The 25,476-nt window shown below is 52.4% G+C and overlaps 3 protein-coding genes across 4 annotated transcripts in view; 2 read left to right on the top strand and 1 right to left on the bottom strand.

Annotated features, from left to right (window-relative positions):
- The window catches only part of ACSF2 (acyl-CoA synthetase family member 2), a 35,663-nt gene extending 15,918 nt beyond the window's left edge, over positions 1 to 19,745 (top strand). Inside the window, exons 11-16 of the mRNA XM_066200594.1 lie at positions 17,135 to 17,242; positions 17,351 to 17,502; positions 17,948 to 18,089; positions 19,176 to 19,286; positions 19,448 to 19,516; positions 19,608 to 19,745. Of these exons, the coding sequence (XP_066056691.1) occupies positions 17,135 to 17,242; positions 17,351 to 17,502; positions 17,948 to 18,089; positions 19,176 to 19,286; positions 19,448 to 19,516; positions 19,608 to 19,658 (633 nt within the window). The 3' untranslated portion in view covers positions 19,659 to 19,745. The remainder of the gene's footprint in view (positions 1 to 17,134; positions 17,243 to 17,350; positions 17,503 to 17,947; positions 18,090 to 19,175; positions 19,287 to 19,447; positions 19,517 to 19,607) is intronic.
- CHAD (chondroadherin) lies at positions 107 to 8,212 on the bottom strand. 2 transcript variants are annotated; one of them, XM_066200396.1, is made up of 4 exons: positions 7,361 to 8,212; positions 3,549 to 3,712; positions 3,243 to 3,388; positions 107 to 1,039 (listed from the first exon to the last, which is right to left on the bottom strand). In XM_066200396.1, exons 1-3 carry the CDS (start codon positions 8,138 to 8,140, stop codon positions 3,247 to 3,249), a joined length of 1,086 nt encoding a protein of 361 aa, XP_066056493.1. In that variant the 5' UTR covers positions 8,141 to 8,212; the 3' UTR covers positions 107 to 1,039; positions 3,243 to 3,246. The 2 variants fall into 2 exon arrangements, with proteins under 2 accessions (XP_066056493.1, XP_066056492.1); XM_066200395.1 differs by having other exon boundaries at positions 107 to 1,042; positions 7,361 to 8,208.
- A 2,785-nt stretch (positions 19,746 to 22,530) lies between the features above and the next one.
- Positions 22,531 to 25,457, top strand: RSAD1 (radical S-adenosyl methionine domain containing 1). Its single transcript, XM_066200368.1, has 9 exons — positions 22,531 to 22,695; positions 23,096 to 23,229; positions 23,309 to 23,513; positions 23,585 to 23,950; positions 24,040 to 24,103; positions 24,190 to 24,337; positions 24,409 to 24,463; positions 24,866 to 24,969; positions 25,046 to 25,457. Exons 1-9 carry the CDS (start codon positions 22,531 to 22,533, stop codon positions 25,188 to 25,190), a joined length of 1,386 nt encoding a protein of 461 aa, XP_066056465.1. The 3' UTR covers positions 25,191 to 25,457.
- The last annotated feature ends 19 nt before the right edge of the window (positions 25,458 to 25,476 follow it).

Here is a 25,476-nt window from a genome sequence, read left to right as displayed (position 1 = left end):
AAAGAGGATTAAGTCTATATTTGTGCCACTGGTCTCATGTTACTCCTGATCCCTCCAGCCCTCAGACAGACACACAGAGACTTGTTGATTTCATCTTTGCAGCAAGAGCTTTATACAGAAGATGTACATAAGAAAATATACAATTCGATTTCTATATAGGAGGCAGAGGAGTTTTCACCCTCTTAAAGGTCATTTACACCGTTACAGAGGAATAAATAGACATATATTTATATAACACTTTAGGATTAAAAAACATAGTTGAATTGCAACTGTGGCATTGGAATAGCTGTGACAATAAACCACAGTCATCCTGGTGTCCTGCTAGATCCTCGAGTGTGGGTGGGAAGGAGAGGAGGGGTGCCTGAGCCAATTGCACCATGCACCCCTTCTCATCTTGGACATCTTTGTGACCCTACAGAGTGAGAGGGAATCCAGTCTTCAGATGGCTCCAGGTCTGGAGGTTCCCAGTACTGCTTCCCTTAAAGGATTTGTGGCCAGTTTTGGGAGATTGCTGCCTAGGGGCCACCGGCTCTTGGTCACTGCTTCACCTGTCCCCTCAGCCCTGGCCTGCAGGGATCCCCTCTGTGGGAAGGCAGGGGAGTCTCTTTGCATGGGTTGAGACCAATTTTCCTTATCAAGCAGCTGGGGGAGGGATGCTCCTACCTTCCCATTTGCTCCCTCTCCTCTGGAATGGGGGAGACAGTGACCAGCTGGTTGATCAGGGATGTGGGTTATGTTTCTTCTGGGAAAGATGACTGTGTTTTACTGGCAGGATCTAGCTTAGCTTGTCTTAGTATGGTCATGCATAGTTTAGTTTTTAAAAAGGCCTCTTTTAAAATACATAGATGTCAGAAAAGATTGAGAAGGTGGATTCCATCCTTGTGATCAGCAGAGAAGCGGGGATTCAGAGGAGGCTGCAGGTGTTCAGATATATCAGAAGTGTTTCCTGACTGGTAGGAGAAGTTCAAGGAAGGACTCGGACGTCAGTAGTTTTCTGATGGTTGAAGTGACCGGTCACCAGGACGGGCCATGCTGGAGCCTGCTGGCATTAAAAAAGAGAGAGGGCCACATCTTTAAGGGGATTTTCCCAGCAGAACAGTAAACTTATAACAGTTGTCTATTTTTAAATCAGTGGATGAAGCCCACCCATGAAGCTCTTGAAAGTGAAGAGTCTGGAGTCAAGGAGCTACTCGGCCAGCTCTCTGTGTGACTCCTGAGGATCTTACCCAAGTGCTGATGGTCAGGGAGCACTTTCTTGGCAAAGGAAGGTAACCCAGAGCAAAGTTTTCAAGCATAGTGGACTATTTTAATGCCCTGGTTCTGAAAATCCAGGGCAGGTGTCGTTTTAGAAACTATCAAGCAGCTTTTCATCTTAAATGTAGTCAGTGACCGAGACAGTCCTCATCCCTGAAAGACAGACCCCTGTGTCTGACAGCTGCCTGGCTCTCAAGAGGTGCATGATGAAGTCAGAGGCACTTTCATAAAATTCATGCTCACCACACTGGAGTGGGTTTGTGTACCTGCATTTTGGCACTGACACCTGAAGGCACTGAGCTTTGTCTTCTGCAAGACTGGAATAAATACTTCCTATTTCATTAGCACTTGTAAACCTGTTTGAGGGAGCTGGATGGGAAGTGCTACAGAAAAAAACCCCAGGTATTACTGTAATGGTTTTCTTACTCTCGCCATGGAGGAGTCAACTGGGATTGAGTTCAGGCAGGGAAAGAAAATTAAGAAGGGTCAGACCTGTAAATAAACTATGTTTAAGTACTGTGGTTTAGAAAACTGAAGTTTTTCCATGCTTAGAGCAGAACTTTTCCTGCCCTGTATGGAATGACTGGTATTTCCATCCCTAATCCATAAAACCCTCTGGCACTATAAGAGAAATAACCACTTTAGAAAGGCACAGAGCAGCTGGCATAATCCCTGACATTTTGGTCATAAATTTCCTTTCTCCATCCTGTTGTGCATATCCTTAGTGAAGCGGGGATCAAATGGCCATAACATGGCACAATGACCACCTCTGTTCATACAATGCAGTGCAGGATCACTGCACTTTCCTTAACAAATGAGCAAAAGTCCCTTTCCCAAGAGCTTACGAACTTGCAGGCTCATTCACTGTCCTCTGGAAACTGTACAAACACCAGACCTGTTTCTGGGATGGGAAAAAGTAAAATGCTTGGGGTGGAGTGATGACAGTTGTGGCTTTTTTGCTCCTCTGCAGGCTGAACTTAATACCCCTGATAGTTTCCAGCTGTGGAAGGTGTCTGTGTGATCGGTTTTCACAGTTGGTGTTTGCCTTGGTAGCTGTCAGCAAAAGCTCATTGCTCGAGGGGAAGGCAGCCTGGTCTCTGAATCACGTCCTGGCCCAGGACTCCTTACCCAAAGAATATTTGCTGTCTTGAACCTCCCTCCTCTGGGACACTCATTTGAAGGCAACAGCCATTGTTTTTAAATACCTGACTGTCTTGGAGGGAGTTGTAGTTGCGGAAAGGGAAGTGCTGGATCAAGAGCTGATCCTTATGGAAGATATCTACTTTCCTATGGGCTGGGCAGTCTGGGGCAAGACTTCCCAGCAATGCCCTGCCCTGGATTTCACATCAGACATGGAGGACCTTTATAGGGTAAAGGGCTGAGCACCTTCAGTTGATTAGAAAAATAGAGCTTGTGTGGTCCCAGCTCAGGGTAAGAGTCAGCTAAATCCACCCTTGTTTTGATATATTGTGTTTATCCCTTTTGCATAACAATTATATCTTGACTTGATATAGGGCTTTGGTGTTAAAACAGGGTGCATGTCACCCTAGTGCCTGAAGCAGGACTGGGGCTTAAGCCCTGTTACAGTGTAGGGCTTTTGGTGTTTTTCCTAATGTACGATTGCTGCGAAAGGAGATGAAGTTTTTCCCATGTACCAATAGAAGCTCTGAAAATTTCAAAGTTATCCTGTGTGTATTGTCAGGATCCTTACTTCTCTGTTTCATCTTTCTTCACATGTTTTGCTCTTACTTTCTGCCCCAGGCCTGTCTTTAGCCTTAAGTTTGTTTCACAGAGTGGACTCCATCCCTGATGCCACAGGCAGGTTCTCTGCTCTGGGAGCTCATGGAGCCAGGAGATGGGGCAGCTGTGAGCAGAGACATCTGTGGGTGGATGGACGAGCTGCCATGAGCCAAACCCTGGTGGCATTTAAGACTGATGCCACAAAAGCTGCTGGGGCTTCTGGTGCAGCTAAAAGGGAACCATCTTACGTGTTCAATGGCGACTCCCCTTCCTGGACCTCTTGGTGGGCAGCTTGCAGGAGCGGAGGGCCGGGGTGTCCCTGATGGGCTGTCCCCGGTACTGGGCTGGCGTGGAGCAGGTGTCCTCAGCACGGGTGCGGTTGCCTTTCAGCCACCTGTGACACACAGGGAGAAAGGAAGAGAGGAGCTTGAAAAAGGGACAAACCCTGAACATCAGAGGGAACTGCGGGGAGAAAGCTGCCGAGTGTGACAGCAGTGTCCTGGCACAGCTCGGGGGGCCCGAGGAGAGCCCAGGGAGCGTGGGGTGTGCCATACTTGCGCAGAGGTGCCAGCTGGCAGTTGCAGTGCCAGGGGTTTCTGGAGATGGTCAGCGTCTCCATTTTGTCCAAAGGGAAGTTCCGGGGCAGCTGGGTGAGCCGGTTGTTCTCCAGGTGGGCGGTTTTCAGCACGGTCACACCAGCAAACGCGTTGTCTGCAAACTGAAGCATAAAGGTTTCTGGTGAGGAATGTGGAGTTGGGGAATGGGGACTCCAAACCTGAGGGCCTCTCTTCCAGACTTTGAGTGTCATAAGAACAAGGCACTGGGGCATGTTGCCTAGAGAAGTTGTGAGTGTGCCATCCCTGGAAAGTCTTCAAGGCTAAGTTGGACAGGGCTTGGAGCAACCTGGCGTCCTTGCCCATGTCAGGGGGCTTTGGAAAGGGATGATCTTTAATGCTCCTGCCAACCCAGACTATTCTATCATTCTATGAAGCATGGGGAGAGCAAGAGAAGAAGCTATGAACAGGAAGCTGGCTTGCTAGAAGCTCTGTACCCTTGAGAGGCAGCAGGCTGGCAGGCTCATGGGTGATGGAGTCTCCTACAAGGAGACCTAAGTCCCAGATCCATGTGGGATTGTCTTTGCAGCCACATCCCTAAATCAATTGAAGTCTGGCAACCCTTTTTATTTTTGAGCCATACTTCTCCATTCTAAATGAAGATATTTTCTAGTATATTCCTTTTTAAGGCTGGAAATCCTCCCAAGGCTTGTTGCCTTGCCTATCCTGCAGTGACTGAAGGAGGGAGTGTTTGGGCCTATGAAGAGGCTGTAGACTTTGGCAGTGCCTGGTGGCTGAGTGGAAAGTTACACTTGGCATCTGAGCAATGTAGAAATACAGACAGGTTTCCAGCACCTCAGCCTCTTCAATTTTTTTCTCATTTCCAGTGGGATTTTTTGCAAGGGATGCTGTAAAATTCATGTTTTCTTGGTTGACAGGGAGGCTTTTAGGTAGAGCCTCCCTTAAGAAAGCTGCCAAAAAGCAGGAGAGGTTGTAGACCTGACTCTGAAGCCCTCTCCTCTCTTCCCTGAGGCCTCATCCCTGACATTTTTTATGGTAACTCAAGTTGGAAAACTGTTGAAAGCAAACCCCTCAACAGGGACTTCCATGGCAGTGACGGATTGGAGAGGGGCTCCCTGACAAGGCACAAAGCTCTTCTTGGCTATGACAAACCATTTCTCCCCCCTCTCAAAGTGGGGGGAAAGCTTTCTCCAAAGGTCGGAGAGGACATTCACTAGGTCTTCCCAAAGCATCCCAGCCCCAGGACCTGTGCTCCCATTTCTGAGAAGAGCCTTGCACTTCTCATGGACCATCAGGGCATGTTCATGCTCTCTAAGCTGAAAAGCTTGACGGAGGAAATGCACTATTTTAAGCCGTGAACTTTCATCATCTTCCAAATTAAGCATTGCTGGATGGGATTAGAGCTTAGCTAGGAGACTCCCAGATCCCTGTAGCTGTTGGACAGTCAGCATTGCTGGCCTTCTCCTTCCAAGACTGAGCTGACCTCGGAAGGCTGGACTGTGCTGATGGTGGAGCTGCTCTGAGGGATGCTGGCATGCCGTGCAGAGGGGCGGGAGGGTTGGACAGTGGTGTTACTGTCTCAGCTGCTCATTCCTCTCCCAGCCCCATGAGAAGAGTTCACATCTGCTGCTAACAGCTGCCGAGCTGCCTGCCAGAGCATGTCTTTGGGAAGAAAAGGGTGGTTTTTATCCCTTATTTAAATGAAGGATTATTGCTGTTATTTTACACTGAATATGTAGACAGGGCTGCCTGTCTCATGTTGAGGTACAAGGAGGGTCCTGGCCTGTGCAACACAGCCCTGTGGGGTCTGGTGTGGCTCTGTGATGCTGGAGGGGAATGGGAGCTCCGTGCTGGAGCCTGAGGGCTGCCCTTCCTTTTGCTCAAATGTAATTTAGGCTGGGGTAGAATTGCATGGGTTTACACTTGATCAGCTCAAAAATTCTTGCAGCCATACAGGGAAGAGCTAAGGACGGCATGTTTGTGAGGAAGAAAGAGCGGCAGTCAAGATGCTGGCAGCACTTAGAGCATTTGGTGGTGATTTCCTGGATCATGCAGCCTCTGTGATTAGATGTCTCCTCAGCAGTGCAAAGTTCACACGTGGGCTGTTTGGATATGAGGCCGTTGAGGATTTGAAGGGAAAATGCTGAGCTGGAAGCTTTGTATTTGCAAGCCCTAAAGCTGCAGAAGCCACCCCTGTTAATGCTAATCCCATAAACTGATGTCCTGTTGGGCTGCTGGGGAGGAAAGGAGGCACTGGCTGCACAAGAGCCTTTTAAGTTCCTGTCCACAGGTGGTCACTGTAAAAAAAATAAAAGTCCTTTTTGCTGGCTAGAATTGTTAACCATTGCTTCTTGGCCAAACCAAGGATGCTTGTTTCCCTGGAACACCCCAGAGTCTAATTTCTTCAACATGTAACTTAGAGCTCTGGTTATCTTTAGCTGATACAACATTATGCTGCAATATTTGACTAAAAGTGCCTTAGAACCGAGTCTAGAGAAGTTGGCTGTCACAGCCCATCTAAGGTCTTGCCTAGTAAGGTCAATAGATCATTTTCAAATGTTAAGTCTGCTCAGTCCCATACTGGAGAGGGTAATGCTCAGTGTGGACAAGGGCTTAAATACCGAAGTATTACTGAACTGGTTTAGTTGGTGTTGTTCTGCACCTGGATGAGCTGTAATTCCAGTTTTTGAGCTTTTTGGGATGCTATATGCCTTTGGAAAACTCTGGTTTGATGCATTTCTTGTAGCTTTCATGTGATCTGCTCATCCCTATGAGACTGAGTTGTGAAGAAATTATCTTTTACATCACATCTTCCTGCATGTGGTGGGTGTTGCTTTGCCATGCAGTCCCAGCCTGCCCCACCTGGATGCTCTTTGGGCTTCCTGGCAAAGTATCATCCCAGGGAGAACTGTTCTGTTCTGCCTGCAGCACCCTCCTTTTCCAGCCATGGGGGATTCATCCAGGACATCAGGCTGCAGCAGGATGCTATGCCGGGTTCTGCAGCACTGCCTGGCTTTTCAAAGGTCCTAACACAAGTGATTCCCTGAGTGTGATGCTCCTGCCTGTGGATCCTGCTTTCTCACAGGAAAAGGACGGGGTTGTTTTGCCCTTCAGGATACCTGAATGTCCCTCCTCCCCTCCAGTGGGAACAGGGCTCCTTTGTAAGATGCTGCAAGAGTTCCTTTTGAGAGAGCATCAATAAACAAACCTTTCTTTGTAATGTGTCAGGTTGAGAGGCAGCGGGGAGGTGGAGGTTTGTACCCCTACCTGTCTGCAAGGCAGGGGCAAGAAACCAGGACTATTCACAGCCTCTCCCGACCTACAGCAGGTACTTGGGCTGAGCAAAGGAGGTAGAGCAGTTCAGCTCTGCAAGGTGGAAGTGGCCTCCACTACGAGGGACATGCTCACCTCTCATCCCTCACCTTGCTGCTGGGAGTATGGAAGGTTCCTAATTGTGCTGGAGCATCCCAGATACCTTTCTCAGTGTCTGGTGTCAGCTCCAGCTTGGGAGGGAATGCACTGCCTTGCATCCATCCAGAGAGCTTAATCAACTCCAGATAATTTGGTTTTGCATAAATAACTCACCAGAGGGGTGGAGTGCTCTCTCTCATCCCTCACATCACCCAGCCATGTCCAGGTGTTTTCAGTGCCTTGCTGCCTGCAGAACCTGCAGACCTGCATCTCCCCTCTCCTCTGCAAGGGAGGGACAGCAAACCAAGGGCTTTGTAAAGGGGAAGAAAACCAAGCCCCATTTTTCTGATCTGGAGCAAGTGGAAAGAGAAAGGACTCACCTTCTTCAATTTCATGTTGTCCAGGTGGAGTGTCTGCAGGTATCGCCCGAAGGACTGGAAGGCGTTATCAGGGATGACCTCAATTGGGTTATGAGAAAGTTTCAGCTCCTCCAGCACTCTCAGTTTACTCATTGCATTCACAGGGTAGCTGCTCAGCTGGTTTTTGTCCAGGTGGAGAACAGCAAGGTTTTCTACATCCTCCATGGCCCCAGGTAGGAGGTTGGTGAGGGAGTTGTCAGAGAGGAAGAGCCAGCGCAGATCTTTAGCCCCATTGAAGACCCCAGGTTTCAGCTCCCGGATTTTATTGCTGCCCAAGTGCAGGATGAAGAGGTTGACAAGCGGGGAGAGGAGCCCCTTGGATAGGTCTGGGATCTTGTTCTTGTCGAGGTACAGGTAGGTGAGATCAGAGAGATCATCGAAGGCTCCTGGCTTTATGACACTGATCTGATTGTCGGTGAGATAGAGGTAGACCAGGCTCTTGAGCCCCCGGAAGGCTCCAGTGGAGATCTCCTTGATCCGTGAGCTCTGGAGGTGCAGGGACACCAGCTTTTTCATGTCACGGAAGCCGTTGGTCGGCAGGATGGGGAAGTTGTTTCTCTGCAGGTTGAGAAGCCTTGTCTGCTCAGGCACTTTGGGGATCTTCTTCAGCCCCACGTTGTCACAGATGACGTGCTGCAGGTCTCCACCGTGGCAGTGACAACTGGAGGGACATGCCTGCATGGTGGAGACAAGACATGCCAGCAGGCTGAGGACACCAAGGAGGAAGCCTGACCCATTCATGGTCAGATCTGGAATTAAGCGTGGTGGGAAGAGAAGCAAGAGGAGGAGAGTGATGGGTGGGAGAGAGAGAGAGAGAGAAACTGGGTTTGCAGCATACTGAACACAGCCCTATTTATAATGTTATTAAAAAGCAAAATCCCTTCCCACAAACCACAGGCAGCAGCCAGTTGGAAACAACTGGCTTTGGGAACTGACTGTGAGCTTAACCCCTTGGCACCAGGCAGAGGAATGTCCACGGCCCTGCCTGGCCCTGCTGCTGAGTGATGTGCAGAGGTAGTTTTCGTCTCTGGAGGAAAATGGGAGGCAAATACTCAGGAAGAACCAATGCAGACCTACCCTGTGGAGAGCCTCCCTAGTCTCTGCTGAGCTGAGCAGGGCCCAGATTCATCTGCAGTGGGGAAACAGCCTGTTTTGGTTGAACAGCATAGCAGGGAGCACTGCCACCTCCTGCTGGAGCTTCCAGCAGGCTCCAGGGTTCTATTTAGCTTCAGACTGTTTGGGGAGAAGCACTTGGTCCTGCTCTCACAGAGGAAGGTTGCTGGTGGGGGGTGGGGTGCCTTTTTCCACTGACTCAAGAGGAGTTTGCCCAGCCAGGGTTTGGAGACATAGGGGGTCATGCCAAAGGACAACAGCGCTGAAGCTGCTCTTGCAATGCAAAGTTTTGGTTGAACACTTCCAGATCTAGGCTGCATTGAAGAGCTGGCCAAGAAAGGCTGTGCAAAGATAGTCTTAATTTCTAATGTGTCTTTTCTTATGAACAGTTGAGGATAACATGGACATGGTCAGGACACCTGGTGCTTTCCAGCAAGGGATGGGGCAGCATCCGAGCCTGCAGGGAAGTGGTGGGACATAGGCTGGTGGATATGGAATGCCAAGCAGTGGTGTAGAGGTAGGTGGCAATACCTGTCAAGGCAGAGCTGTGGAAAGGGAAAAGCATTGGCATTGGTAAAGGGATGGAGAGGTAGCAAAGCAAAAAAATCCCTGCTGGAGCTGGGCGTGGCATCAGCCTTGGCTCCTGTCTTAGGGTAGTGGTGGCAAAGGTGACCACAAGGGAGGTCCCCTGCTCTCCCAATAAAGAAGGCTAAAGCAAAGCAGTTAAAAGCCCCAGTGCCTGCTTCTGTGAGTGTGAAGAGAGAGATCCAGGGGTTGTGGGGTGGGGTTTGGAACTGGAACATTTTGAACTGATTTCCAGCCAGTTCCTGGCTGCAGCAAACAGCTGAGAGCTGAGCACATAACTGTGAGCTTGTTGAGATTTCTGCTCCTGAGGCTGGCTGCGGAGCCCCAGCGGAGCCTGTGCAGAGGCGAGACAGGCTCAAGAAAGGGAGGAAATCCAAGGGCTGACTTAGGACACAGACTGGCTTATTCACTGAGATTTCTGGGTTTTTCCATTGTTGCAGTGAGGAATCAGCTGGCGCTGCCAAGCGTGCTCCGGACCGTGTTATGCAAACGGCCTGGCAGCTCTGCTCTGGTCTGCAGCTGTCAGTCTGAGCAGTGTTTGCACTGCAGGACTAATTTGGGGGAGAAAATAGGCTTCTGGGGTGAGAATGTGGTTCTGGTGACCCTGTGGTGGAACGATGATGTAATGCGGGGCGCTGGTGCAAACCAGGCCATGTCAGGCTTTCAGTGTTTGTCAGTCCTGAGGTGTGATGCCCTGGCATGGAGCAGCTCACCTCAGCACCAAGAGCTTCTCACCTCTGGAGAGATGCTCTGACATTGAGACCTCCAGGCTCCTGCTGGAGGGACCTCATGGTTACTGCAGGATTTAAAACTCTTTGATCAAAACAATGGTATCTTTTGGCTTATGCCTGGTTCAGTAGGCAGCACAATGGTCTTGCACATGCTTTTCTCTCTGGAGAAGCTCTTTGAGTGCCTTGGTCAGGACCTTTGAGACGGAGAAACAGGAGATAGACAGAAGCTTCTGTGTTTTCCTTCTTTGCCTCTTCAATTTGCTGTTCCATGATTCTCAGAGTGCCTCTGAGTGTGCACTGCTCATAAAGCTCAGGTAGGGAGCTGCGTGAATGATTGGAAAAGAAAAAAAAATCAGCTTTAAAGCATCATCTTCTATCTACTAATTGATTTTATTTTTCTCTTGGAGCAGGTTCAACCACTTCAATTTTCACTGTAATCATTTGATGAACAATGCCTGCAGTTATGTTATTCTGTGCAAGAGCAACTGGTGGGTGATATTTAAAACCCTGCCTGTTGCTGCTGGGCAGGAGGGGGAATCTGAATCTGGGGACTGAATCTGTGCTCCTTCCCTGAAAGTCTGATACTTGGATTTCCCATCCCCTTGCAAAAAAAGTCATCTAACAGCTTATTGCTTCTGCAGAGATTTTGGCCAGTGTGGGTCAGGTTGGAGCAAAAAGCTGGTGAGGGCCTTGCAAACCCCATCCATCCATCCATCCATCCATCCATCCATCCATCCATCCATCCATCTATCCTTACCCATGTGTATTTCTGGAATTAGACCCTTTTCAAAGGTTAAACTGCTCAAACATCAAACCTCCTTCTCTTTCTTCCTCTCAGGATAAAATTCCCTTTCTTCCACTCTTTATGTTTGCTGGCTGAGACTGCAGATCTGGGGGGACAGGGACACTCGTTCCCTGCAGGGATGTGTGTGCTGTGGCTGTGGACACCAGTGAGACCTGTAGCTTCCTTGTGAAAATGCTGGGACGTAGCTGCCACGATGCTGGTGTGAGGTGGGAAGCTGTCCCTGCTTCCAGGACTGCCACCAGTCCTGAGCCTGAAGTAGAGTTCAGGTGGACGCCGGGTTATTATTGGTGCCACAGTGGAGTGGCAAGAGGGAAAAGGTGTCTGCTCCTCAGCTCCATTTCTCCAGACACAAATGGTGAATAAAAAGAATTTCTTTCCCTTGGTGTTTTTTTGGTTTCCATGCAGTCCCAGCATGGAAGCACATTCCTGTGGTGGGAGCTGTTTGGCATCTGCCGCAGCTGGCACCTCTCCCCTGGCTCCTGGCTGTTTGTGTTTTGAGCTGCTCCCTGGACGGCTCTGCTCTTCCCACACCAGGTTTTGCAGCCCTCAACTGGCTAGCAAATGTCCAGCCGTCCTCAAAAGCCTGCCTGGGTCCCACTCGTGGGTGGTTTGCAGTCTGCAGGTGACAATGGAGCAGTGTCGGTGTCCCTGTGCTGCGGTCACAGGGAGCTGGGTCCTGGCCAGCTCCCACCTCACACATCCCCTGGGACCAGCACTGCAAGGACATTGCAGAAGAGGCAGGATTATCCCACCACCCTCTCTTTCTTAATTGATTAACAGTTCTGCAAACATTCCTGGTGATTTGCAGATGCTGGACTTCCCTCCTCTCCTTCTTGCAGGCATTGTGGGCTAAGCAAATAAATACAGTTTTTGAAGCAGTATAAATGTAGATTTGGGGTGTTTCTTTGATGCTGCAGGTCTGAACTTGTTTGGTACAATATTGGAGGTGGCCTTTTCCATGTTTAATCTTTATTTTTGGAAGTATGAACAATTCTGCATATCAAGACAGCTCCATACTTAAAATTGTCCATTGCTCTTCTAAGTCTGACTCTGTAGCTTTTAGGGGCTCCAGATGTGGTTTCCTGACAGTGCAGGCTTGCAATCACCTCCTTGGAGTGGCACCAGTGTAGCTGGACTTGGGGTGAAGCCCTCCTTTTTTTGGCTGAAGATGAGGACTCAGTGCCCCAGCTCTTGTGGAGCTGAGCCCCTGGCACTGGGTTGGGAGCAGGGTGGGAGAAGGTGCAAGTTCTGCAGTGTCCCATGGATTTGTCCCAAGGGCAGAGTACACTCCAGGCAGTGTTCAAGGAGCAGGATGGGCAAAGAGGAGTCCCTGGGGCTTTCCTGGGTTCCCCTCTCCTCCAGGCAGCACCTGTCCCAGCAGTAGCATCCAGAGCTCTGAGTTTAGACCTGAATTGCCATTTTTATTTTAAATTCTTGAGGAGTTCCCATCACTGCGATGTGGGGGCTACTTGTTGAGCTGGAGGAGGTGATGGTGGGTCCACCTCCTTCCTTCTGATGGTTTTCTTCCACTGTAGCATGGCCTCCACCCATTGATCTGTTGCCAGTTTGGCTCCCCATTGATGTCCACCCACCCTTCCCTTCTTCTCATTCCAGCAGCTGCTGGATGAGGCTCTTGGCCTCTCCTGTGAAGCTCACCCAGCCCTTACAGCCTCTCCCAGCCCTGCCGTGTCCACCCTGTGAAGCACCAGATGTTCCCTAGCATCCCACTGCTCTGGCCAGGGCTCTTGTCCTGGTTTGCAGAGCCTTCTTCTTTTGTGGAGCACCACTGATCTCTGCAAGACTTCTGACAGTTCCAAATGCTCCCCAGCCATTAGTCCCCTCTGTTCTCAGAATGGAAAATGGCCTCCATGTGGTGACAACATCTCTGCTTGTCCTTGGCCTCTCCATCCCACCCCACCTTGTTTTGGGGGAGGACCTGATGAGTAGGTGGTTTCTGTAGCTGTGGAAATGGGCTGTGAGAACATTTAAAATGCCTCACGGAAGCAACAAGATTCTGGACTTCCAGCCGTGTGTTTGTGGGAGCTGAGCTCTCCACATCCATGGGGATGTTACCTTTGCCCCTAGATTTTTCCTGTTCGCTTCTCCAATAGCTTTGAGCATCCCGATACCCCCAAACTGGTGGTTTTCTACCTTCACGCAACACTTTATACATTTCCTCTCGCTTTTTCCTTTTGATTTCATTTTTCCCAAATGCATTGGCACCAGCCCTAGGCACAGCAAAGACCTTTTATCACACTGTGGATACACCAGTAACTGCCCATGTCTTTGCTGGCTGCCACTGGGCAGGAAGGGGGAAACACTTCCAAGACTCAAGGCTTCTGCTTGGCCTGGAGAGAAGAGAGGCAGCTTTAACTCCAGACCACGAGGAGCAGCGTGTCCTCACCGGGCAATAACAGGAGATTCATTCCCAGTGCAGTCTCAGCCTGGGCACACTGGGTTGTCCTTTTGATCTCCTCCTGAGGCAAAGCCATTCCGTGCCACAGCACAAAGAAGGTGCTTTGGGCACCTAATATTTTTGGGATCTGTTTTAAGCCCCATCCAAACTGGGGCTGTTTGGCGGCTCTCTTGGTGGGGAGAGATGTCAACAGAGTGGCCACCCTTGGAGATTTGTCCTGCAAGACCTGTTTGTTTGTGTCCTGATGTTTTTGACACAAAGATGGTACTGTTGCTGGGGAAGGAAATGAGATCTCAGTGTGACATAGGCTGGATGTGATCAGAAGTTTTGGGATTTTTTCAGCAGCAAAGTTGACCTGAAGATTCAGGAATATTCCAATACAATTTGGGAAAGTGGGATTTATCCAAAGCAAGGAGACGGATGTCCCCAGGGGACAGAAAAGTTTAGGGTGATCCTGGCAGTGAGCAGCTGTGTGAGGGAAGGTTGTTGCTCAGTTGAGAATGATTTGGAGCTGGCTGTGATGGGAAGGGCTGGGGTTCACTCTGGTGGAGATATCCAAGACAGACGCACTCAGCACAGGTTTAGGGATAATTAGATCCATCCAGCATGTTACACTGAGAGGGGTTTAAAGGGCCTGTTAGAGGTCCCTGAGCACATCTCTTGGGTTGCCAGTCTGCTTTCTGTTGTTCATTATGCCCTCTTTGAAGTCTGAAAATCCCTATTATTTCATGGTCAATTTGCTGCTTTTTTTCTGAGGCCAATATTGTCTCCAGCAAAGCTCAATTTCTGTAGGCTTTAGTTTGGCAGTACAAGCCCTGCCATCATCATCCTCCAGCGTGGCACAACCACAGGGTGGTGACGAGGAGTAGGAAGATCCTCCCTGAGCAGTGCTCAGGTCCAGGGCAGGGTGTCCTCCAAGGAACTCATGCTCTCCTGCAGTCCTGACCTTCTGCTCCAGTCCCACCCAGTATAACCCACTTGGGGTCCTGGTGGTACAAATCCCAGCCTTTTCATTACAGCCTTTCAGCAGCAGTTGAATGTGGAGGGCACTGGGTGTTTTTATTGCTGTTGAATGCAGGGCAAAACCAAGGAGAGCAGAGGGCTGATGTGGCTTGTTCCAAGTTATGCAGTAAATAAGCAGCACAGTTGGGAAAAACCCAGGGTCCTCAGAGTCCTCACTGTCCCCACCAGATCAGCCTGCCTCCCAAATGTTTACTAAAGAGACTGGAGTCTGATTGTTTTTACTTTATTTTTAATTTTTAGATGCTTCCCTCGTCAGGCTGTTTTGCCTGTTCCACAGTGACCAGTATTTGAACAGCACTAGCAGGAAATGTTTGGGAAATGTGCTTTAAAAAACACAGTTCTGCTAAGATGTTCTTTTTATTCCGGGTTTATACAGAGGCTTGGGATTCACAAAGAATGACTCTCTTGTTGGTAGGAGCAAGTTAGGCAGCAGGTTTTTTTTGAGCTGTCCTTGTCATCACTGAGGGCAGGGCTGATCTGGGTGTTGGGGGGTCACTTATGGTCCTACAGTGAAAAAAGGCTTTGCAGTCAATTATATTTTGTATTATTGTAGTTCCTCTCGAAGCCAAGGGTCCAAGCTGGAATCTTTGCCTCTGGAAAGCTCTGCTTTGACACCAGATACAGCTCCAGTGGAAATTATGGAGCTGATGGTGAAATTATTGGGTGAGGTTTTCTGGACTGAATTACACCAGATGACAAGGCTGAATGATGTTAAGTGTCCCTTTGGGTCATGAAGCTAGGAATCTTCATGGATATCTCCAAGTTTAAATTGGTGTGTGGGGTTTCATGGAAGTGTTGTTTTGTCTCCTTCTGACAATGGAGATGTTCGATGGTCCACGTGTCAGATAAGGGCTGGGAAGGACAGCAGTGCTGGCACAAGGGTTTGCTCCATTTCCTGCCTCCATCCCAGGAATAAAGCTGGGGAAAACCATCCTAAGAGGGACATAACATCTTGGAAAGATCTGGAGCAACATCTGGTATCCAGCTATTGAGTGATGTGCTGGTGCAGGCAGGGGAAGGCAGGGATTGGGAAGCAGATGAGAGGCTGGAGGTTCAGACCTGTGTTGTCAGCTGGACCAGCTGGGAAACCCATTCCTGAGGGTGAGGGTGTTTATAGGCACAAGCCACCGGTCAAGGCAACAATAGCTGGTGTTTGGGGTACAGGGCACAGTGCCAGGCATCTGGAGGAGCCTGGTGAGCCATGGCACTCACAGCATCATCCTGCCAGGGATGCTCCTGCATCCAATTAAACTGCTGGAGTGACCCAGAGAGGCAGCAAGGATTGACTCAGGGCTTGGCTGGGATCCTGGGACCAACACTACAATTCATCCGGCAGAGCAAAACAAAAAAACAAAGGCACTGGGATTTTTAGTAAGTGTTTAAGGATTTGGGACTGGTCGGTCATTTGATCCAGCCACAGGACTTGTATTAGTGGGTGGGAGAGGAATCCAGTCTGAGCATGAGATGCTGTGGGTTTGCACCCAGCTGGGAAGTTGTCCTTGTGTCTGGGAGCAGAAGCCTATTCACAGTTGCTCCTTGGGGGCTGCCAGGCTCCAAGCAGAGCAGTTTGCACCAGATGGTCCCTGCAGCATCCTGGAGAAGTTCTCCTCCAGATTCCTGGATAAAAGCAGGCTCCAGCCTGGATTCACGCTGACCCTAGTGCAGTCAACAAGAGCATCAGCCGTTGTGACAGACTGTGCCCAACATGAGATCCTGCAGCAGCTCCAAGCAGTGGAAAGTGCCAAGTGCTCCAGTGTTATTACACACTGTTGAACACTATACCAGTGTTGTGTTCAGCTCATTCAGGATATTTTCATCCTTGTTCAACATGCTTCATCATAGTCCTTTGCAAAGGCCCACATTAATTTGGGGCACAGTGCCTGGAGCTGGGTGAGCACCATGCCCAAGCAACGACCATGTGGGCACACTTAGGCATTTACTCTGAAGGAACTGACCAGATCTGGGTGCCAGGGCAGTTTGGTGGGTGAGAATTGTTCACGTGTCAGTCTGGAGAACTGGAGGAGAAATGAGGAAATACTTCTGACATCAGCCCTTTCACAGCCATGCTCTCCCAGAAATGCAGCCCCAAGTGACATTCCTGGGGTGATATTACTCTGAGTGGGTCAGAGACACCAGGGCAGTGCTCCAGCAGCTCCCACTGCTGAAATGCAGCTCCCAGGAGCTGGAGATGTAGCAGCAATCCCAGTGATGGTGCTGTTGGTGCAGCTCAGAGCTGCCCAGGGGACCTCCTGTGCAGCTCTTGCCACCTCCGCCTGACCACTGAGCTGGGCATAAAGCACTGGAATTTTCCTCTGAGGAGAAGTGACCTTCAGCTGAGGTGGCTCAGAGCCTGCCATCGGGATTAGCTGTGAGGGAGGTTTAGCAGCAAGAAGCTTTTGTCCCGCTGTGAGGCTTTGGGTCTGTAAGGGCAGCTGTGCCAAGTGTTGAGCAGCCTCGTGATGCCCTTACAAGGGTTACAGGGGCTGATGTCTGCACAAAAGGATCTGCAGCAAGCAGCCCTGCTGCAGGACACACTGTCTCCCACAGAAGTCTGCTGCTGGCTCCAACGTGATGTCCTATGTTGCCTGAGCTGTTAGAGATGCAAGGTGAACTCAGCACCTTGGCTGCAAGGGCACCAAGGCAAAGTCAGTTTCTGGCAGAGATAGTGTGGAGTCAACAGGACAGGGATTGGAGAAGCAAGGGTTGAAAAAGAGGATGGCAAACACTGAAGTCCTCCAAGAATAGCAGTTAGGGTGTTAAAAGTACATGACACCCCAAGTGTTGTGGGTGATGGGGTCTGGAGCACTGTGAGGGAGGTGAAGAAGGCCATGGTAGGCAGGTGCAGTGATGCTTTAGCTCCTGTTTCTCCAAGACTCTGGCAGAAGTGTCTGGAGGGTCCCATCCACAGCCAGCAGAGCAGGGCCTCCTGAGTGGCTTGGGAGAACTTCCTCCTCCTCCCACCCCACTGTCCCCTGCAGTCATGACCAGCCTTGTCTTTCCTGTGCCTGAAGCTGTGTGGTCCCCTTTCTCCTTGAGACACATTTCCTCTCCTGTGTTTGCAGGTTGCCTATGGGACCACAGAAAACAGCCCTGTCACCTTCATGGGGTTCCCCAATGACAGCATTGATCGGAAAACTGAGACAGTGGGATACATCTTTCCCCACACAGAGGTGACCATGACCTTCCCCACGTGCTTCAGGTGCTCTGCCAGCAGCAGACCTCACTCCATCCTCCCTGTCTTGGTGCTGGTGTCTAATTAATCCCTTCTTCTCTTCCAGGCAAAAATTGAGGATCCAGAAACAGGGCAGTCTGTGCCTCTGAACACTCCTGGAGAGATCCAGATCCGTGGCTACTGCGTCATGCTGGGCTACTGGAATGACCCTGCCAAGACAAGTGAAGTGATCACTGCTGAGAGGTGGTACAAGACAGGGTGAGTCTGAGAACAGCCCCACTTCTCCCAGACGGTCCCCCAGGGTGACAGTGGATAGGGATGCATGGGTGTGTACAGGAGTGTTTGGCTGGGATTTCCAAAGTAGAGAAAACTATCCCAGTTTATCCCTCTGATCTGTCTGTGACACTCAGAACTGCTTTTAGCACAAAGCCCTTGATGCTGAGTGTCCCTGGAGAGGGGGATTGTCACTGGCCACTTGTGGATGGAAGGATTGCGGGGGGTACAGGGCAGGGGCAGGAATTACCACCCCCCTCTAAGCCCTGGTGCTTGTGTAGGTGCTGCCAATTTCTGTAACAGGAGTTCTTTGATCTCTTCCATGTGTTCAGGTGGCATCATTATCCTCTGATACCACCCTGGCTGGGTGGAAGCATCAGCCGTTCTTCCACCCAGCTGGGACAGGACTAGTAGGGTGTTGTCATTGCAGGGACCTCGGGAGCCTGGATGAGCATGGCTACTGCAAAATTATAGGGCGTTGCAAGGACATGATTATTCGGGGAGGAGAGAACATCTATCCAGCAGAACTTGAGCAGTTCCTCCACACCCATCCCAAGGTTGAGGAGGTCCAGGTGAATGGGAGGAGGTGGCGTGAGTGAGCAGCTGTTTTTGGGAATCCTGTACATAAAGGGGATTCCTGCTTGGTTGCTTCTGGGATTGCTGCTGGGTACTTGGTTGTCTTTCCCTGTTTTCAGCATCAAATTCCATGTAACATTGGTTGGCAAGGAGGAGGGAGAGGCTTATGGGAGGGAAAAGGCAGGCAGAGCTCCTAGCATGGGGTGTATGGATTGGGGCAATCCCCCTGTGTTTCAGCTGCACATCTGCAAAGTGCATGTCATTCTTCGGTTTTAAACTGCCTGTCCACTTTCATAGCTCCCTCTGAAATTCTTACTCAGATAGCAGTCTGGAAGGACAGTTTTTACTGCTAATTGCTCAACTCTGACATCCAGGAACACTCCTCCAACAAGTCCCCAGAGATGAGAAGTGAGACTTTGTTTCACTCCTTCACAAGATTTCCAGGACTGAGCAGCTGCTCCCCGTCTGCTGGGACTGTTCTCCTCCAGGTTTTGTGCCAGACAAGTTTCCCCATAAATAACCTGGTTATTTAGTCAGAGTTCTTCCTGTGCCAGGCGAGCATCTCCCCTTGGAACAGCCCCAGTGCAGATGGGTTGCAAACCAGCCTTGTTTATGTGGTTTCTAGGGCTTTATGTCACTGCTCTGGACTCAAAAGGATCAACGTGTCTCTAGCAGTTTGAGATACTGGTTCAAGGAGGGGAATGACAGTAGGATTCTTGTGGAATAGTGGGAGCAAACTTTGGAGAGAGCTCAGGCTTGGGAAGCCCATTTCCTGGTATCACAGGCAGTGGCCCACTAAGATCTGTGATTATACGGGTATCAAATAATTCAACCTCATCCCTCCTCTGCCATTCCATCTGGAGATCCCAAAGCACTCGTGGCAGCCTACCAAGTCTCCTTGTTATTTGTGAAACCTCTTGCCCCATTTTTTGGAAGCAGAGGGAGGACAGGTCCATGTTGCATCCACAATGCTCCAGCACCCTATGGTATGGGGTGAGGGAACACGCCATGGGCCAGCACACAGACCCCGTGGGAGGCCAGGGACATCCCCAAGGGTCACACTGTCCATCTGTCCCAATCAGGTGGTCGGTGTGAAGGATTCGAGGATGGGAGAAGAGATCTGTGCCTGCATCCGACTGCGGGCTGGGCAGGACTGCACTGAGGAAGAGATTAAAGCTTTCTGCAAAGGGAAGGTGGGTTCCCAGTCCTCACTTTCCCTCCAGACCAGTACACCCCAGTGGCTGCTGGGGACTCGTGGATGAAAGCCCGTGAATTTAGAGCACTGGGGGACCCAACCCTGACAGTGCCAGGCTGTTCCTTTCAGGCTGTGTAGCCCTTGTTTGTCTCTTCCCAGATCTCACATTTCAAGATCCCACGTTATGTTGCGTTTGTGAGCCAGTATCCACTCACTGTCTCAGGCAAGGTAAGAGTGGGCTGGGGCAGGGCAGGAACCCTAGCATTCTGTCCCAGCTCCTCTCTGACTCTCTCTCCCTCCTCTCTGCCCTCTATTCCAGATTCAGAAATACAAGTTGAGGGAGCAGATGGAGAAGCACCTGCAGCTCTGAGATTGGGAAGGCAGAGCAAAAACCAGGATAAATCAGCCCCATTTCAGTCAGCTCTGAGTCTGCTTTTCACCTGTGCCTTGGGCTAAGCAGTGGAGACTTTCCCTCCCTGACATCAGGCTGATGGGCACTTTTAGTCAATAAAACAGAGCGCCTTTTTTCCCAGCTGGGCTTGTTTCTTTGCCAACAGAAATACTGTGGTATGAGGAATGGATGCTTATTTCTGGAATTCCGTTCAGATACTGAAAGACCTTATGAAGGTTTAAAAATTTTGTGTGTCTCTGAGCAGTTTGGCTGCAGCCATTTCACAGGAGTTGAACCAGAATATAAAGTACCCACCAGATGCTGGTAGGTATTTTACTGACACTCTTAAGTCCAAATGCCCTGGCCTGGCTTCCCAGGATAGGTGATGCCGTTTCTCCTTGGATGTTGTGAGACCCTGGGTCATTTAAGAGAGACTGAACTTGAAATGAGGGGCAGGGGGTTCAGAGAATGAGACTTTGCATTAGGGCTCCCCAAAACTGGCTGGAAAAGCTCACTCTGTTCCCACACCTCCCCAAGGTGTTTCCCAAAAAAAACCACTTCTCCAAGATGGGCATGGCTTTGTTTATTTTGTTGTTTTGGACAAGACAGACAGTAAGGTTGTTGGAGAAATACCAAAATTTCTGTGCCATTGGCAGTGTGAAGCAAAGTGTACTGGGACAGCATTTTAAAAGAGTTATTTTGTACCTCCTAACTGATGCCTTAAGTTTTAGCTTTCATATTTTTCAGATTCTGTGCTGCCTAGGTGTGTAGCTCTGAGCTTCATATTAAGTGTCAGTAAGTTCTCTTCACAGGATAGGTAGACAAAAAAATCTCTTTCTAACTTGAGACCAAGGACAACCGTTACAAGCTTCAGGCCCAAAAGGTGTAAACAACGGAGAACTGAAGAGAGCAACAAGGAGAATGGAACTTCATAACCTGAAGCTATAATTGGACAATTAACCCCAATATGCAAATGGACCAAAACTTATAAAAGTGTGAGACGTCGTGACCGGTCATCCATTTTGTGGCCATTTTGGGTCCATCTTGGGTGTAGCCCTGGCCAGGCTCTTGTACTGCCCAAGGTGTGTCCTTGAAGGCCTTTTAATAAACGTTGACTTTATTCCTATAGCTCTGTCTAGTTGCTGTTCCAGGTCAGCCTTCTCAAGGCATCACAGCCATGAAACACTCCTGTGAGAAGAGGGACAGAAGAGCTCCTCTTTGCCAGCAGAAGTGTCTCACCCCAGCTGGAAAGCAGATAATGTTGCTGCCAACTCTGGCTGACCTCCCGCTGTCTCCCTCCTGCTTCCTTTCCGCGCAGAACTAAGGCTAGGCCCCCTCCATGCTGCAGCTTCCTCCAGTGGGTGGAGGGCAATGGTGCAAGAGGGAGAGAGGAGAAGCGTCAGTGAGATATCAATCCTTCATCTCACAGCTGGACTCTGAGCTCTACCCATGGACGCAGACAGCGGGGTCAAGTCCCCCTGTCCATGTCTGCTCTCTGAAAGAAGAAACATTGGATGGTTTGTGTCAGACTCCATCTGTACAATTTCTTTCCAGCAAGTTCCTCTCCTGTTCGCACACTGCTCATGGGGCTGGTTTTAGGACTGATCCTCCCACATTTCTCATGTCTTCTCCCTTCCCTGGTTACCTCTGTAGCCTTCTTCCCTAGGGAAGAACTGTTACCTGCATGACAGCAACTGTAGCCAGGGACCTTGAGGACACAGAGGGCCTCTGTGACTGATGTCTAGGGAAGGACTGTTTACCTTCTTTTGCTGCCCACAGCACTAACCCAGGTGCAGGACAGGTCTGCAGTGAGTGGAGCTTCTCCTCCCTTCCCTGATCAGTACCTCCACCCTTGGCATAACCCCTGCTCTGCCCACAGGTGCCCCACGTACTCACTGTAGATGGGGGGCAGTGGATAAGAAATGAAGGTGACACCAGCCCTGGCTGGTGAGGACAGACACACTGCTGGGAAAACCAGTGAGTCCTGGTCACAGCCAGCACAGGGGGCACAGTCCCTGCCACCCCACTCCTGTTCCTGTTCTGGGAGTGGGGCAGTACCATCTGTGGGTCTGAGCCCTGGCAGAGCCTGGTCTCAGGGAAGCTTTCCCTACCATCCCATGCCTTCCCTATAGCATATCCAGCCCTCACCAGCCAGGACACCTCGTGCAGTGCCCCATGCCCCTTCCCAGCCCCTGGGACGATGCATCCCTGGCTGTAAATACTCACGGAAGAGGAAAAGCTGGCCCTTATGGCTGGCAGTGCTGTCTCAGAATATGCAGTGCTCCAGGCTCACTCCATGGCTTCTGTCCTGCCTGTGACTGAGTCCCACTGTTACAGTCCTCGCTGCCTGCTCAGAAACTCGGTTATATCAGGGGTGAATTACGCTGAACTATGCGTTTCTGGCCTGGGAACGGGAACCTGCAGCCATAGCCTTTGTCATGGGCATTTCAGAGCTCCTCGTGACTATTAACAGAGACAACTACTAACACTGGGGTTCATCAGATGGGGGTTTGCACAACTCTGAGTGGGGACAGGCCACCTTCCTCCGCCAAAACACTGGAAAACCCTTCCCAGCCTCGAGGAGCAGCCGGGGAAGGATGTGGGGATAGGTCCCAAACCTGGTTCGGACCGTGCGTCAGGGGAGCACACTGGGGGAGGACACTGACCCTGGCATCCCCGGCACCGGGAGAGGACAATTACTCCTGTATTCCCGGCTCCGGGGTAGGACATTAACCTCAACGCGTCCATCGTGCACAGCCCCGTTAGGAGCGAAGGGCTTTGCCCCCGATCCCTCCCCCGGACGCCGCGCCCCGCCCCGGCCCCGCGCACGCCGGGGGCGGCCCGGGGCTCCATGGCGGCCGTGCGGGAGTGGCCGCGGAAGTTGGTGGCTGTCGCCGCGGCGCTGCCCGGCGGGGGCGGCCGGGGACGAGCCTCGGGAGCGGGTCCTGCCGTGGAACCGGCCCCGGAGCCGGTCCCGGAAACGGCCGCCCCCGCCACAGCCGCGCTCTACGTGCACGTGAGCAGGGACACGGGGGTGCCCCGGGGCTTGTGCGTGTGCGGGGGTGCACGGGAACTCACGGGTGTGCACACGTGAGGACACACGTGGGTCCTGGGGCTTGCACACCTTGAGGGGCACGGGGCTGGCACGGGTGGAGGGTGAAAGTGGGGCTCGCACACACGTGGGTGCATGTGGGACCCCGGAGTTTGCAGACGTTGGGGAGAGCCCAGCCTTGTACATGCCATGGGGCTAGGCAGAGCCGAGGGGTCCCCGAGCCGTGCACATGAAGGGTCACACCTGTGGGTCCTGTGCCCTGTGGGGCAGTGGGGTCCATGCACTGGGCTGGGGCTGTTCCCCCTCAAAATGGAGTGGCTGGGGCTGAGAGCATGGCCGTGCCCCACACGCCCCGTGCCCGCAGTGGCCCTACTGCCGCAAGCGCTGCTCCTACTGCAACTTCAACACGTACGTGGTGCCGGCGGTGGACGAGGCGGCCGTGCGCGCCTGCCTGGTGCGAGAGGCGCAGACCTTGCTCCGCCTCAGCCAGGTGCACAGGTGGGTGTACAGGGTGGGCTCATGGGGAGTGCTGGGCCCTTCCGTGCCCACCTGCAGCGTCCCACCCTCTGCCCTACAGCGTCACCTCTGTCTTTTTCGGCGGGGGCACCCCCAGCCTGGCCAGCCCCGGCACTGTTGCGGCAGTGTTGGAGGCTGTGGCGGGGGCTGCCCACCTTCCTGCTGGTGCCGAGGTCACGCTGGAGGCCAACCCCAGCTCCACCAGTACATCGCGCCTTGCCGGCTTCAGGGCGGCCGGGGTCAACCGCCTCTCCATCGGCGTGCAGGTGAGAGGGGCTCTCCCCGCCGCAGCCCGCACAGCCCCCGTGACCCCGTTGTCACCGCGCTCCCTCCGCAGTCGCTGGATGACGCCGAGCTGAGGATGCTGGGCCGGGAGCACACAGCGGCAGAGGCACGGGAGGCTGTGGAAGCGGCGCGGGGGCTCTTCCCTGGCCGAACCTCCATCGACCTCCTGTTTGGGCTGCCGAGACAGAGCCGCGATGCCTGGGCCCAGCGGCTGGAGGCAGCCCTGAGGCTCTGTGACAACCACATCTCCCTGTACCAGCTGACGCTGGAGCGGGGCACGGCGCTGGCAGCACAGGTCCGGGGGGGAGTCCTGCCTGCACCCTCCCAGGATCTGCTGGCTGACATGTACCAGACTGCCCGCACTGTGCTGGTGGCTGCCGGCTTCCGCCACTATGAAGTCTCCAATTTTGCACGGAAGGTGGGATGTCCCCCATGCTGTGTCCCCCCATGTCATGCTGGTCCCCCAGGAGGCTCAGCCCCTCCCCTCACCCCAGGGCTCTCCCCCAGGGCGCCCTCAGCACCCATAACCTCTCATACTGGCGGGCTGACCAGTACATCGGTGTGGGGCCAGGTAAGGGGGTGATGGGGGGCCAGTGAGGGGGAGTGTGTGGCCATGTGCCCCGTGAACTCCGTTGTCCCTGTCCCTGGCTGCTGCAGGGGCACACGGGCGCTTCATGCTGCGGGGTGAGGGTGGCTGCACCCGGGAAGCCCGTGTCCAGACCCTGGAGCCTGTCACTTGGATGCGGGAGGTGCAGAGCCAGGGACACGGCACCAGGAGTCGGGTGGTGCTGAGCCTGCTGGAGCAGTGAGTACTGGGGTCCCTCCCCGTGCCCCCTCCCTGTCTGTGCTGCCCCACAGCTCTCCGTGTCCCCGCAGGCTGGAGGAGCTGCTCACCCTGGGACTGCGCACAGATGAAGGCATTACACATGAGGTGAGGAGCAACCTGTGGGGCACCCCACATTGACCCAATGCTTACCATAGAATGGTTTGGATTGGGTGGCCTTAAAGCTCATCTCGTTCCACCTCCTGCCATAAGCAGGGACACCTTCCACTGGACCAAGTTGCTCCAAGCCCTGTCCAACCTAGCTTTGAACATTTCCAGGGATGGGACATCCACAGCTTCTCTGGGCAACCTGTGTCAGGGCCTCACCACCCTCACAGGAGAATTTCTTTCCAGTATCTAATCCAAATCTGCCCTTTCCATCTATTCCTCCCTTTTCCTGTCACTCCATTCCCTTCTCCAAAGCCCCTCTTCAGCTCTCCTGCAGCCCCCTTGGGTACTGGCATGCTGATGCCCCATCACTAACGCCCTTCTCTCACGCTGGGCACCCAGCGCTGGGCACACTTCTCCCCCCAGCTCAGCCTGCAGGCCGTGTTCGGGGAGCCGGGGGAGGCTCGGGCACTGCAGCAGGAGGGCTGGCTCGTCCTGGACAGCGGGTGAGCCCCGGGGAGCTGCGGGCAGGGCCGGGGGGTCTCCCCGGGGCACCGGGGCTCACCGCCTCCTCTTTGCCAGTGGCCTGCGGTGCACCTGGGCCGGCCTGGCCGTGCTGGACTCGCTGCTGCCCGACCTGCTCTGGCAGCTGCAGCGGGTGCTGGGCGCTGCCCGGCGCCCACCGAGGGGGAGGAACGAGCCTGTGGTCGGGACGCGAGGGCTGTGAGCGGCCACGATGGATAATAAACCACAAGAGCAGTGTGCTGGCTGAGGGGTGTTGGGACAGCGGCGCTGGCCGGGGGGAGGTGTTACTACACGGCAGGCCCCTGGATCGCGGTGTTCCGGCGCCCTGGCGTTTTTAGTCGGCCAGTGTCCTAGTGCCTAGTGTCCCGTGTCCCTGGTGTCCGGGTATCCCGGAGTCCCAACGTCCTCAGTGTCCCGGCGCCGCGGCAGTCCCGATATGTCGCGATATCCCGCCCTGTCGCGGTGTCCACGGTCGTTTGGGAGCGCCA

The sequence above is a fragment of the Chamaea fasciata genome, unplaced genomic scaffold (genome assembly GCF_029207755.1).
Source record: "Chamaea fasciata isolate MVZ Bird 193981 ecotype frontalis unplaced genomic scaffold, bChaFas1.0.hap1 SCAF_19, whole genome shotgun sequence".
In the NCBI taxonomy this organism is placed as follows: domain Eukaryota; kingdom Metazoa; phylum Chordata; class Aves; order Passeriformes; family Sylviidae; genus Chamaea; species Chamaea fasciata.
This window is presented reverse-complemented; position numbering and strand designations above follow the sequence as displayed.

Bases quoted from the DNA above. Each gene is read 5' to 3' on its own strand.
- CHAD (XM_066200396.1), bottom strand. From the start codon at position 8,140: ATGAATGGGTCAGGCTTCCTCCTTGGTGTCCTCAGCCTGCTGGCATGT. The intron at 3,713-7,360 runs GTGAGTCCTTTC...TTTATGCTTCAG, and splicing joins ACAACATGAAATTGAAGAAG to TTTGCAGACAACGCGTTTGC. The intron at 3,389-3,548 runs GTATGGCACACC...TGTGTGTCACAG, and splicing joins CAGCTGGCACCTCTGCGCAA to GTGGCTGAAAGGCAACCGCA.
- RSAD1 (XM_066200368.1), top strand. From the start codon at position 22,531: ATGGCGGCCGTGCGGGAGTGGCCGCGGAAGTTGGTGGCTGTCGCCGCG. The intron at 22,696-23,095 runs GTGAGCAGGGAC...CCGTGCCCGCAG, and splicing joins CAGCCGCGCTCTACGTGCAC to TGGCCCTACTGCCGCAAGCG. The intron at 24,464-24,865 runs GTGAGGAGCAAC...CTGGGCACCCAG, and splicing joins ATGAAGGCATTACACATGAG to CGCTGGGCACACTTCTCCCC.